The sequence below is a fragment of the Corythoichthys intestinalis genome, chromosome 12 (assembly GCF_030265065.1).
Source record: "Corythoichthys intestinalis isolate RoL2023-P3 chromosome 12, ASM3026506v1, whole genome shotgun sequence".
Classification (NCBI taxonomy): Eukaryota; Metazoa; Chordata; class Actinopteri; order Syngnathiformes; family Syngnathidae; genus Corythoichthys; species Corythoichthys intestinalis.
Genome location: NC_080406.1, coordinates 6,740,517 through 6,755,553, shown reverse-complemented (window position 1 = coordinate 6,755,553; position 15,037 = coordinate 6,740,517). Strand labels below are relative to the sequence as shown.

Genomic DNA, 15,037 nt, shown 5'->3' with positions numbered 1-15,037 from the left:
ACGCTTAACATTTTAAAAGTAGTAAAGAAAAACAAAATCAAAATATTAAAAATAATTTTTTAAAAAAATGATAAAGCAAATTGTAATAAATTGGAGGGGAAAAGACAGACATAAATTCAAATAAATGTGGCCCTTGTGTATTTTGCTCCGGGAATTTTATCATTTTTTTGTTTTTGATATGTGACTTTGCAAAGCTTAACATGTTAATTGTAGTATATACAAAATAATAGTATTATTTTTATTTTATTTTTTTAAATTTAAATCTAAATTCAAATAAATGTGGCCTGCGTGTATTTTGCTCTGGGAATTTTCTTTTATTTTTTTCTGTTTTGTGACTTCACATAGCTTAATATTTTAAAATAAAGTTAAAAAAAAATAGAATATTATGAAAAAAAAAAGTTTTAAAAAATATAGTTAAAATTGGGGGGGGTGAATAAAGACAAATTAAGTGTGGTCCATGTGTATTTTGTTTTGGGATTTTTAACTAAATATTTTGTTTTGTTTTTTGGATCTCTTAACATCACATACTGTAGCTATACTCTTTGGCTCCCATTGACAGCTATAGACATCCAATCCATTTTTCACTGTAATTTAAAATGCGTTGGATGCCTATTACTGTCAATAGTTGTTTTCAATATCAATTTCCCTTTTTTACTAACTACCACAACACATACTCTGTGACCCAGTGAATGATTTAAACTAATGAAGCGTATGTAACATTCAAACACACACACATGCAACACGTGTGTGACGTAGGCCGATTAGCGGCGCCGCACGCTTTTAGACGCCGTCACGGCCACAGGCGGGAACGCTAATCCACACCCTTGAGGCTAATCTGCTTTCTGGGATTAGCTGTTAATTCCTCAACCCGGCAGAGTGCATCAAACCAAAGGTGTCACATAGAGAGTCCAACCTGTTACAAAGCATTTTATTTTGCACACATGGCTTTGGTTTGCTCATGAAACTGAAGCAGCTGCACAGTATGGAAACACATGATTAGATACATCGTATAAAAAGTGCACGGTTGAGTCATGAAATATTTGGGATTATGCACCATAACTGGTGGCGAAAGAACACGACGGGACATTGTGTGCAGATGTGCAGAGGTGAACTTTTGTCTATGCCTTTTAATTTGCTTCCGTAATTTACAGTGGAACCTCTAAAGATGAACAAAATCCATTGGATGATGGGAAAACCTGCATAAATACATTTTAGGAAAAGTAATGCACAAATGTCATGTTCACCTGCGCTAATTAACTTTGAGGAGGGTGGCAGGAACTATGCCAAACAAACAAAAAAAAAAACTACAAGTCGGCTGACTGCTTTACGGCATACGATACTTCCCCCTTTCCCCATTCATTATAAAGATGGAAGTCGATGCTAACACTTTTGCGCGAATTCTGCTAACAAAAGAGACAAAAAAGTTTTGTCTGAGGAGGCAAAAAGGGTTGGCCCGGCTCTCATTTGCTGGCGTGATGGCCCGGTTAGCCACGGTAATTTACACAGTTGCTAACTGTCATATGCTATTGTTTAGCCACAACTCGATTCATTACCTCACAACTGGATTCATTACCTTATTATTTTTCAGCCATTATACAGCCGTTGGAAACAGAAATGTTTTTTAATCCAGCTGTAGATGATTGATTGATTGATGATTTTACGACACTGTGCAGGTGTGCGCCGGTCGTCATGGGAAACACAGTCTTCCTAAAGGCAAAACACTACCGCTTTTGTCCACCGGCGTTGCTAAAATCGACCAAAACTGAAGTTACCAAGTGTTGCTTTAAGTAAATATGGCTGTCAGTAAAATTGGATTGGACATCTATTGACGTCAGTGGCAGTAAAATATATTTTAAGGGCAAGTTAAGGGCTCTAAGCAACAAAAATACTCCAGAGGTAGTTCTAAGATAGTTTAAAGAAAAAATTTTGCAGAACAAAGACAAAAAGTATTTAACAAAAACAACCAAGATGGCTTGTTTTTTTTCCACATTGGAGTTTTTTTTTTTTTTTTTTTAATGAAAAACAAAATACGGGAAATTCTAGTTTCATGTCAGGTTTTGACCTCTAATGAAGAAGCACTGTTTAAGTGACTAGCTCCATCGAGCATTAAAGATGAGAGGTGCAACAGAACATAGGCTGAATTTAAGCCACTTGTGCATGCCATATTCAATATTTTCATTATTTGTTTGTAGTCATTAAAAACTGAAAGTTGGGAAATCCCGGGTATAGACAAATTACCCTTAACAATCGCAATTACACCTACAGTGGTATGAAAAACTATCTGAAACTTTAGGAATTTTTCACATTTCTGCATTAAATCACCATCAAATGTGAACTGATCTTTGTCAAAATCACACCGATGAAAAAACAGTGTCTGCTTTAACTAAAACCACCCAAACATTTATAGGTTTCATATTTTAATGAGGACAATGTGCAAACAATGAAAGAAGAGGGGGAAAAAAGGTAAGTCAACCATCACATTTAATATTTCGCCCCCCCCCCCCCCCCCACCACCACCACCACCACCACCACCCCTTTGGCAGCAATAACTTCAACAAAACGCTTCCTGTAGCTGCAGATCAGAGAGGCACATCGATCAGGACTAATCTCGGCCTATTCTTCTCTACAAAACTGCTGTAGTTCAGTCAGATTCCTGGAATGTCTGGCATGAATCGCGGTCTTCAGGTCATTCCACAGTATCTCAGGTCTGGACTTTGACTTGGCCACTCCAGAACGTGCATTTTGTTCTTCTGAAACCATTCTGAAGTTGATTTACTACTGTGTTTTGGATCATTGTCTTGTTGCAGCATTGATCCTCTTTTTAGCTCCAATTGTCTGACTGACAGCCTCAGGATTTCCTGCAAAACAACCTGATAAACTTTTGAATTCATTCTTCCATTAATGATTGCAATTTGTCAAGGCCCCAAGGCAGCAAAACATCCCCAAATCATGATGCACCTGCCACCATGCTTCACGGTGGGGATGAGGTGTTGATGTTGGTGAGCTGTTCCATTTTTCCTCTACACATGACGTTCTGTGTTACTCCCCAACAATTCAACTTTGGTTTCATCAGTCCAAAAAATATTTTGCCAACACTTCTGTGCAGAGTCCAAGTGCCTTTTTGCGAACATTAAACGAGGAACAATGTTTTTTTTAGACAGCAGTGGCTTCCTCTGTGGAGTCCTCCCATGAATACCATTCTTGACCATAGTTTTACATGTAGTTGACGCGTGCAGAGATATTGGACAGTGGCAGTGATTTCTGTAAGTCTTTAGCAGACACTCTAGGGTTGTTTTTTACCTCTCTGAGTATTCTGCATTGAACTATTGGCGTCATCTTTAGTGGACGGCCACTCCTTGGGAGAGAAGCAACAGTGCCAAACTCTCTCAATTTGTAGACCACTTCTCTGACTGTCGATTGATGAACATCCAGACTTTGAGAGTCAGTTTTGTATCCTTTCCCAGCTTTATACAAATCAACAATCCTTGATCCCAGGTCTTCAGACAGCTCTTTTGACCGAGCCATGATGCACTTCAGACAATGTTTCTCATCAAGACATTTCTTACCAGGTGTGTGTTTTATAGTGGGCAGGGCAGCTTTAAACCACTCATAAGTAATTGGGCCCACACCTGACTTAAAAAGTTTGGAAAAATTGGTTTCAATTGCTCTTTAAATCTCCTTAGGCAGAGGGTTCACTCAATTATTTTCCCCTCTTCTGTCAATGTTTGCATAATATCATTATTAAAATATGAAAATCTATAAATGTTTGGGTGGTTTTAGTTAATGGAGACACTTTTTTCATCTGTGTGATTTTGACAAAGATCAGATCACATTTGATTATGATTTTATGAAGAAATGTGAGAAATTCCAAAAGGTTCAGATACTTTTCATACCACTGTATGGAGATTTCAGAGCGTTCAGTCGACCAACCAAGCATGTTTTTAGGATGCGGGAGGACAACTCAAACTTAGTTCTAATAAACACTCAACAGTAAAACAGTACATTATTTTCAATTAATTATACTCACCTGTACGTATGTAAAAAAAAAAAAAAGTTTAAAAGGACATTCGCTTTTTAGCATTAGCCTCATGCTAACGCTAACGCTATGCTAACGCTCACAAGTAACAAGGACTTAGCTCCAACGTCTCGGAGAAGACAGTACAATGACGTATAAGACTGTGTTTTGAGCCATCATTTTGATAATTTATAGGTAAACGTAATAACTTATTAGTCAGTTGCTCCTGTTTTTACAGCTAGACGAGCAAAACATGTTAATTCGGACTAATCCAAGTTTTATCCGTCTCTAGTTTCATATTGTTCTTCTCTTAAAAAGCCAATCGTTGTGCTGTGCATCTTCCAAGTGGGTCAAATTCCGAATTGTGCGAACTGGTCCGACTTAAGAGGTTCCACTGTCATATGAATGAGTGATTGGAAAAGGCATGATGTTCCCCATCTGTCAATGTGTGCAGTTTTCTTAAGGGAGATAAACATCGTAACAAAGCTGGACAGCTACGATTTACCGTTCAATGGGACAACGCTGATGTTAGGGTAATGTGTCCAAGGGTAGAATTTGACAGAAAAACAAAACAAACACGACAACGGGGCCAAACTGGTAGTTGCATTGAGAAGGAATTGCTGCTAACCTTCAAGCGTTTTTGTCACTTTTCCTTAAGTCTTTAGCAATGACATGAAAATCCAACCATTTGTTCAAAACATTCTCCCTCAGCGAAACGTGTTTTCATTTATTTCTCAAAACCGCCGGCAAACATGTCCAATAGTCTGATTTAGTGGAGCCTTGAAATGTTGTGAAAACACTTCCACCAGAGAGAATATTTGGCCACCTTGACGCCAAGTACTGCATTAGACAAAGGTTTATCCTGACATTTCATGGTAGATGACTACATTTAAAACCTCAATAAAACATAAATAACATAGCACCATCCACTAAATCGCAGCTAACTCGTCTTGAGTATTTTCTAATTGCTAGACTACAGTATGTTACTGTGTTTAAATAAGTAAATGCTTGACGTTGTTTGTCGTCGTCCGTTTGACAAGATTTCAAGCTTTAAGTAACTTTCCATGGAGGGATGTCCGGCTCAAGGCACCAGGAAGGAAGAGGGAGGAAGGACAGTCTGCAGCCACTTGTGTGATGTTTGATTGCTCAGAACACAGAGGTATCGTTCTGTAGAAGAAAATACATGTTAATCGCGTCTCGGGCTGGTTTGGTTGAGCGGTTAATGACTTGATGGTTGATTAGTTGGGAAATTTTTACTTGTTGGTCAGTTATTACTATTAGTGCACTCCAAAGTAGGGTTGGTCGATATTATCGGGTAGCCAATAAAAGAATTTTAAAATGATTTTAGATCATATCGACATCGGTTTTGGGCCAATATGCATAAAGAAGTGCCGTCATGTACACTTATTTCCTGCCTGTGTTTCTGGTGTTTTGATGCTCCCTGCTGGCGCTAAGTTGGAATAATTTTCAGTATTTTTTGCAGACGTAATCATATGTCGATGCGAGCTCATTGCAAAGAGAGAGCTAAATGGACGAGCTAACATCTGCAGCGAGTGTACTTTAGCAGTTCATGCCATCTCACCACATTGTTTGTGCCTTATACAGTGCTGGCCAAAAGTATTGGTACCCCTGCAATCCTGTCAGATAATGCTCGATTTCTCCCAGGAAATGATTGCAAGTACAAATGCTTTGGTAGTAATATCTTCATTTTAGAGCTGAAACTAATACTCGAGCAACTCGAGTAACTCGAGTTTAAAAACTGATCGAGTAATTTTATTCACCTCGAGTAATGTTTTTTTTTTTTTTTGACAGCTCTAAGCATCACGTTTTGCTCGGACTACTTTTAATGCGGGACAACGCGCTTATGTCACGTACGTAGAGGAAGAAGCAAAAAAAAAAAAAAAAAAAAACTTACTGCAACCGACAGCCGCTACAAACGACGCCGACGTTGCTATATACTAGCCCGCACTATGCTACGTTGGTAGGTAGCGTCTGGTGAGTCTCAGAGAGATCACATGTATGTTGAACTAGATGCGAAAAGTCAGACTCGGCCGCGTCTGGGCAGCGTTAGTAAACAGCCGCCATCTTGAACCAGTAGAGCGCTAAGCGCTAATAAAGAGCGCTAAGCGCTAATAAATAAAGATTAACGTTACTGTCACTAACTCAAGTAACGTTAGCCCTGCGGAGGGCTAGGTTTCTATTAATTATGACCACTTTCGATGCGTGGCTAACATGTCTTACATACAGGCTTTAACATAACAGCGTTGTGGAGTGATGAGGGTGTCAAATAAAAACTCAATAATGCTAACTATCAATTTTAGCTCAGTAGTCATTGCTGGATAAAACACCAAGTAGCACTGGTCCCTAATGTGCGCCAATACAGCCTGTATCATACATTTATTTTGAACACTGCAAAAACTCAAAATCCTATCAGGATTTACAGTTTAGACTAACTTAAAACTTAACTAGAACTTAAAAATGGCTTGACACAAATAGAAATTCAATTGAAAAACGTGGGGAAAAATCCTAACTTTTAAGTGACGTGTGTTATCAAGCGTAACGGCATTTTTAGGTATATACATACATATTATATATATATATATATATATATATATATATATATATATATATATATATATATATATATATTCTTTTTTTTTTTTAAATAAGATCTAAAGGTTTTTTGAGTGAAAGCAGTGAATTAGTCTTTTTTTTAATTCCAGTTACATCTGAGATGCAATTGTTGGCTGTTTTCAACAATATACATCGAAAATAAAGACATTGATTGACTGAAAATGGTTCAAGATTAGAGGAAATGCCTTGTTTTCTCATGTATATTTATAATTGCTCTTCACCTAAAAATATATTTGTTTTATCCGATTACTCGATTAATCAGTAGAATTTTCAGTCGATTACTAAAATATTCGATAGCTGCAGCCCTACTTCATTTATTTTCCTTGCCATGAAAAAACACAAAAGAGAATGATTTTTTTTTTTTTTTTTAATCATTGTCATTTTACACAAAACTGGCCCCCCACAGCCTAATACTTTGTAGCACAACCTTTAGACAAAATAACTGCAAACAACCGCTTCCGGTATCCATCAATGAGATTCTTACAATGCTCTGCTGGAATTTTAGACCATTCTTCTTTGGTCAACTGCTTCAGGTCTCTGAGATTTGAAGGGTGCCTTCTCCAAACTGCCATTTTCAGATCTCTCCACGAGTGTTCTATGGGATTCAGGTCTGGACTAACTGCTGGCCACTTTAGAAGTCTCCAGTGCTTTTTCTCAAACTATTTTCTAGTGCTTTTTGAAGTGTGTTTTGGGTCATTGTCCTGCTGAAAGACCCGTGACCTCTGAGGGAGACCCAGCTTTCTCACACTGGGCCCTACATTATGCTGCAAAATTTGTTGGTAGTTCAGACTTCGTAATGGCACACACACACGGTCAAGCAGCCCAGTGCCAGATATAGTAAAGCAACCCCAAAATTTAAGGGAACCTCAGCCATGTTTGACTGTTGGGACCGTGTTCTTTTCTTTGAAGGCCTGTTTTTTTTTCTCCTGTAAACTCTATGTTGATGCATTATCCCAAAAAGCTCTACTTTTGTCTCATTTGACCAAAGAACATTCTTCCAAAACGTTTTTGGCTTTCTCAGGGAAGTTTTCGCAAACTCCAGCCTAGCTTTTTTATGTCCCTGGGTCAGAAGTGGGGTCTTCCTGGGTACTCTACCATAGAGTCCCTTTTCATTCAGACGCCAACGGATAGTACGGGTTGACACTGTTGTACCCTCGGACTACGGGACAGCTTGAACTTGTTTGGATGTTAGTCGCGGTTCTTTATCCACCATCCGCACAATCTTTGGTTGAAATCTCTCGTCAATTTTTCTTTACCGTCTACATCTAGGGAGGTTAGCCACAGTGCCATGGGCTTTACACTTATTGATGACACTGCGCACAGTAGAAACAGGAACCTTCAGGTCTTTGGAGATTCAATTTTCAATTTCAATTCAATTTTATTTGTATAGCCCCATATCACAACAGGTTTGTCTCAGAGGGCTCAGATGGACTTGTAGCCTTGAGATTGCCCATGTTTCCTTACAATTTTGCTTCTCAAGTCCTCAGACAGTTCTTTGGTCTTCTTTCTTTTCTCCATGCTTAATGTGGTACACACAAGGACACAGGACAGAGATTGAGTCGACTTTAATCCATTTTAACTGTCTGCAACTGTCTGTGATTTAGTTATTGCGACCAGGTAACTAACAGGTGCTGTTAATGACCCAAATTAGAGAAGCATCAAATGATTTTTCAAAGGGTGCCAATACTTTTGTCCGGCCCATTTTGGGGGTTTTGTGTAAAATGATAATGATTTTTTTTTTTTCATTCTCTTTTGTGTTTTTTCATTACAAGCAAAATAAATGAAGGTATTACTACCAAAGGATTTGTAACTGCACTCATTTTCTGGGAGAAATTGAGCATTATCTGACAGAATTGCAGGGGTGCCAATACTTTTGGCCAGCAATGTATGAATCAAATACATTACTAATAGTTAGCAAGGTATCTGGTTTGCTAGGATTTGTTTTGGTGTGCTGCTAGCAAGCCATTTAGTTAGTTTTAATGAAATATGTTTACCTTTTTAGTAGGGCTGTCAAAATTATCGCGTTAACGGGCGGTAATTAATTTTTTAAATTAATCACGTTAAAATATTAGACGCAATTAACGCACATGCCCCGCTCAGACGGATTTAAATGACAGTATAGTGAAATGCCCACTTGTTAATTGTGTTATATGGAGTTTTGCCGCCCTCTGCTGGCACTTGGATGCGACTGATTTTATAGGCTTCAGCACCCATGAGTATTGTGTAAGTAATTATTGAAATCAACAACGGCGGGCTACTAGTTTATTTTTTGATTGGAAAATTTTACAAATTTTATTAAAACGAAAACATTAAGAGGGTTTTAATATAAAATTTCTATAACTTGTACTAACATTTATCTTTTAAGAACTACAAGTCTTTCTTTCCATGGATCACTTTAACAGAATGTTAATAATGTTAATGCCATCTTGTTGATTTATTGTTATAATAAACAAATACAGTCCTTATGTACCGTATGTTGAATGTATATATCCATCCTGTGTCTTATCTTTCCATTCCAACAATAATCTACAGAAAAATACGGCATATTTTATTGATGGTTGGAATTGCGGTTAATTTATTTTTAAGCTGTAAATCACTCGATTAAAAATTTTTATCGTTTGACAGCCCTACTTTTTAGATAACTGTTTACTTGCATTTAGAAAAAATTTGCTATGCGTGGCAGTTGGCGCTCTTTTAAAAAAACACAGAACGGAATGCCGTGAAACAATATCGCCTAAAACGTGAAAAAAAATATTCAATCAAACAAGACAGGCAGAGTAGGGTTCTTTGGGCCTTGAGGAAAGTCTAATCAAGTCTTATTCACGGGAATGCAATCTGCCTTAGGGTCACAATTATTCCATTTTGTAGCGAGTCGGTGGTGCATTAATTGTCCTCGAAATGCAGAATTGCAGCCAGAAGTGGCTAAACTTGGCAGCGCCGAAGCTACAAAATCCCAGTAAGAACCGCAATAAAAACACTAGTTGACTGTCTCACGGCCAAGTGGTGGCCTGGCACATTACACCCAGCACATTCTGCAACACCACGTTCTGATTTAGCAGACGAGAGTAATATTTTGTAAAATCAAAACATGCTTTTCTTTGGACTTCCATCTTTTGATTTTTGTCTTATCTTTCATTTTCATCAAGTTTTCTATTCGGGGTTATAGAAAAGCAGACTTTTGTTTGGAATGATTTCCAGGAAATACAGATTGACTCCACATACCTTCTTGTTTCATGTCTGGGCAGAAGAACTTTCTCTTCGGGTGTCCAGAACACTGCAGAGAAATTAGAATCACTTACAATATGAACACACAGATGTATTTATAAGTCTTTTAATGGAATATGGAGGCTTACGCTTGATGCTGCCGCACGAAATCTGCAAACTGACGGTCCTTGGCGTAGAGCTCGATGATGCGTATCCTATCTTGGATTTCCTGCCGGAAAGGAAAATGACGTCACTTGCTGATAAAAATGTATACATGGCAAGTTGTCGTACGGTGACTCACTTCCTTGGTCAGTTCACTGTTCTCGTAGATGTGTCGGATCTCCTCGCTGCTGAAGTCGGTGGAGGCCTCGGCGCTGGCGCTGCTGTAGACAGGAGCCTCCGGGTAACGACGGTAGTAGTGGCTGTAGCCGGTGGTTGCCTCGCTCTCATACATGGGGTTGTACTTGGTCGCCCTCTCGAGCGACGGAATGCTCTCGGCATGCCTGTAAAGAGTTAAGATGCAGGGTGAAAAATTGCGTTCTTTTACATGAGAAGGTTTCAAACTCATGTTCGTATTCTGCACGTAGCAGGGTTACTTATACTTCTGTTGTGTTAGCTTGGTTGTAAAGGTAAATCTTATCCCTTGCATGTTGGCTTAGAATAGCTTGAATCGTTCACTTCCAGAACAGATCCAGTGAGGCAAATAAGTATTTAGTCAACCACTAATTGTGCAAGTTCTCCCACTTGAAAGTATTAGATAGGCCTGTAATTGTCAACATGGGTAAACCTAAACCATGAGAGACAGAATGTGGGGGAAAAAACAACCAGAAAATCACATTGTTTGATTTTTAAAGAATTTATTTGCAAATCATGGTGGAAAATAAGTATTTGGTCACTACCAAAAGTTCATCTCAATACTTTGTTATGTACCCTTTGTTGGCAATAACGGAGGCCAAACGTTTTCTGTAACTCTTCACAAGCTTTTCACACACTGTTGCAGGTATTTTGGCCCATTCGTCCATGCAGATCTCCTCTAGAGCAGTGATGTTTTGGGGCTGTCATTGGGCAACACAGACTTTCACTCCCTCCACAGATTTTCTATGGGGTTGAGATTTGGAGACTGGCTAGGCCACTCCAGGACCTTGAAGTGCTTCTTACGAAGCCACTCCTTTGTTGCCCTGGCTGTGTGTTTGGGATCATCGTTATGCTGAAAGACCCAGTCACTCAAAATCTCTCTTGATACATGGGCCCATTCATTCTTTCCTTTACACAGATCAGTCGTCCTGGTCCCTTTGCAGAAAAACAGCCCCAAAGCATGATGTTTCCACCCCCATGCTTCAAAGTGGGTATGGTGTTCTTCGGATGCAACTCAGTATTCTTTCTCCTCCAAACACAAGAACCTGTGTTTCTACCAAAAAGTTCTATTTTGGTTTCATCTGACCATAACACATTCTCCCACTCCTCTTCTGGATCATCCAAATGCTCTCTAGCAAACCACAGACGGGCCTGGACGTGTCTTTTCTTCAGCAGGGGAACACGTCTGGCAGTGCATGATTTGAGTCCCTGGCGGTGCATTGTGTTACTGATAGTAGCCTTTGTTACTGTGGTCCCAGCTCTCTGTAGGTCATTCACTAGGCCCACCCGTGTGGTTCTGGGACTTTTGCTCACCGTTCTTGTTATAATTTTGACGCCACGGGATGAGATCTTGCATGGAGCCCCAGATCGAGGGAGATTATCAGTGGTCTTGTATGTCTTCCATTTCTAATAATTACTCCCACAGTTGATTTCTTTACACCAAGCGTTTTACCTATTGCAGATTCAGTCTTCCCAGCCTGGTGCAGATCTACAATTTTGTCTATGGTGTCCTTCGACAGCTCTTTGGTCTTGGCCATAGTGGAGTTTGGAGTGTGACTGACTGAGGTTGTGGACAGGTGTCTTTTGTATCGATAATGAGTTAAAATAAGTGCCATTAATACAGGTAACGAGTGGAGCCTCGTTAGACCTCGTTGGAAGAATTTAGACCTCTTTGACAGCCAGAAATCTTGCTTGTTTGTAGGTGACCAAATACTTATTTTCCACTCTAATTTGGAAATAAATTCTTTAAAAATCAAACAAAGTGATTTTCTGTTTTTTTCCCCCCACATTCTGTCTCTCATGGTTGAGGTTTACACATGTTGACAATTACAGGCCTCTCTAATCTTTTCAAGTAGGCGAACTTGCACAAATGGTGGTTGACTAAATACTTATTTGCCCCACTGTAAATGAATCTGATTTTTTGCACCAATGTGAATACAGTTAACCAACTCTATTTTTGACCAAATCAACTAGCTGTTATGGAATCGGTTTAATCCGTGGTAAGAAATAAATGAGCCTTAACTGATCCCACTTGCAAACTATTGACTTGGGTATACGTCAAAATACAGATGTGAAAGGACCCTATAACGAAATATGGTCCATTGGGAAAGAACTGAACAGAATGACCTCTAATACCTTTAATTCCCTTTAATAATGCGGAATAATCCTCTAAGCCTAAACCACCCTCCGGACGATCGCAAGGACAATTCCCTTAATACTACAAATCAATGTCCGACTGTATAAGAGCAGTTAATCGTCTTAGATTAGCAGTTTTTCTCCACAGGTGGTAACACTAGACACATCACTTGTGGAAGAGGACTAATATTCTGTTCGTCTTGTGCAGTACTGCCCAAAAGGGATTATGAATAAAGAAGTATTGAAGGGGACTATGTGGTGGCTATTGTTGTTAGACTAAGTACCAGTTAGCCTGGTAACCGGCTACATTCTGACCCACTGAATGAAATAACTAGACTGATTCTGTCTGAAACAAATGAGGGCGAACAAATAAGTACGGATAAATAGAGTGACTCCATCCGTCCCTTTTGCGATTCGTACTCCCTTCTGCTCAGTGTCCTTACTGAGCCTGCAATGTATCTTTCCAAAGACGTCTGTTTTTTCACTCATTTTGCTAGCTTGTGGATTTAATATTAGCATGTAATATTAATGTATGCGCGTGACTAAGACAAGCGTCGTGACGAGCCAAGAAGCAAAGTTCAATGTTTGTCGAAGTTCAAAATAAAACACTGTTTATTGATAAATAAAATGAAAAAAATGTAAGCTAGGACGGCATGAATTGCCTCATAGTATTCAGATCAAGGGGTTTAATCACGGGCCCTGGCCTTTCTGTGTGGGATTTGAATGTTCTCCTTGTTCCTACGTGGGTTTTTCCGGGTACTCCGGCTAATTGAATACTCCTAATTGTCCCTAGGCATGACTGTATGTACAATATGTGTATGTGAATGGTTGTTCATAGACTCCACCATCAGTTGACAAGACAGTTCCCACAGACATTGCGCCAAGCTTTCCCGACCTCTACCCGGGCAGAATTTTGAGTTGGCTTTCACTGTGATAAACTCAAACACACGCTGCGTTCTTAAGCCGGATTTGGGTGGAAACAGGATGAAGGTTTTACTGCATAAAAGCAGGCAGGACTGTTTTAAGAGTGATTTGGTTTTCAAGGGTTTCAAGATAATTATTATATTAAATAGCACCATGTATGCACTTTGAAATGTTGTGTAAAAAAAAAAAAAATCAATGGATAAAATTTGTGTAACTTTGGCTAGAGATATTTACGTAAAATGAATGATGATTGCCTGTTTTTTTTTTTGCTTTTAACCAAGAATATACTGTTTTACGTTCATATCTAAAGAAATTCCGCGAGTTAAGCATTTATTCACAAGAATTTTCAACATAAAAAGCTATTTGTTTTGTGACAGCCGCCACGTTGGATTACACAATACCATAATTTTTGCTTAAAATTTTTACGTAAAATGAAAGATAACTGCCAGTTGTTTTCTTTTAACCAAGAATCGACACTATTTTGTGTTTACAGATATAGAAATTCCGCAATTTAAGCATTTATTCACAAGAATTTTCAACTTAAAAAGCTTATTTGTTTCGTGACAGCCGCCATGTTGGATTTCACAATACCATAACTTTTGCTTGAAATGTTTACGTAAAATGAACGATAACTGCCAGTTTTTTTGCTTTTAAACAAGAATCTACACTATTTTGTGTTTATAGATATAGAAATTCCACCATTTAAGCATTTATTTAGAAGAATTTTAGACTTCAAAAGCTCTTTGTTTCGTGACAGCCGCCATGTTGGATTACACAGTACTGTAATTTTGGCTTGAAATATTTACGTAAAATGGACGATAACTGACCGTTTTTTGCTTTCAATCAAGAATCTAGACTGTTTTACATTCATATCTATAGATATTCCGCGATTTAAGCATTTATTTACAAGAATTTTCAACTTAAAAAGCTCTTTGTTTTGTGACGGCCGCCATGTTGGCTTTTGTATGACATTACACATGACATTTAAGTTGCTATTTCTGGCAAAAACATATATGATATGTTAAATGTTGCTACTGATCCTGAAAATATAGGTGATTATCTCTGCATTTGGTGATTTTTGTGCATCTAGCGCAAAATCAAGAATTTTATAGCCATTTTAAGTTTTGTTATATAAAAAATAATCAGGATTTTATTATGAAACAGCTTTGAATATTTTGATGCCGCTGGCCATGGAGACTCATATATGCCTAAGGGAGGTGCCTGTTTTGGTTTTAGGTCGCGAGTGGCTTCGGTTTTGAAAATAATTGAATTTCAAGTTTTTGAAAATAAGCCCCTACGGATCGCCCCAGAGCCCCGTGTCCCGTCAACTGATAGTGAAGTCTATGGGTTGTTCATCTCCAAGTGCCCTGCGATTGACCGGCAACCAATTGAGGGTGTACCTAACCTTTTGCCCATAGTTAGCTGGGATGGACTCCAGCACCCCCGCGACGGCTCATAAGGATAAGCGGCTTGAAAAATGAATGAATGAAAATGTACATTTATTCTTCCTATGATGCCCAATAATAAATAACCAATGGACTGCTACAAGTATGGGTATTGGAGACCTCTGGGGTATACCCTGAATTTTAGGTTATACCTTGATGGATTGGCATAACCTGAATGAGTGACAATCTACAAGTGTTGGGGGAAAAAAATCGATCTGTCACAATAAATAATCAATTGACGGACAGCAAGTATCGGTATTTTATTATAACACACATCATGCATTGATGGTGGTCAGTACCTAATCTCTCCTGCCTTGTTTGTGGG

At 38.7% G+C, this 15,037-nt stretch overlaps 1 protein-coding gene across 4 annotated transcripts in view; it reads right to left on the bottom strand.

Annotated features, from left to right (window-relative positions):
* Positions 1-2,535: 2,535 nt before the first annotated feature.
* impg2a (interphotoreceptor matrix proteoglycan 2a) overlaps positions 2,536-15,037 on the bottom strand; it is a 74,251-nt gene continuing 61,749 nt past the window's right edge. For all 4 annotated transcript variants that reach the window (XM_057852306.1, XM_057852307.1, XM_057852308.1 and 1 more), the window contains 4 exons: positions 10,155-10,356; positions 10,003-10,082; positions 9,872-9,923; positions 2,536-5,182 (listed from right to left, as the gene is read on the bottom strand). In XM_057852306.1, the coding sequence (XP_057708289.1) occupies positions 9,881-9,923; positions 10,003-10,082; positions 10,155-10,356 (325 nt within the window). In that variant the 3' untranslated portion in view covers positions 2,536-5,182; positions 9,872-9,880. The remainder of the gene's footprint in view (positions 5,183-9,871; positions 9,924-10,002; positions 10,083-10,154; positions 10,357-15,037) is intronic.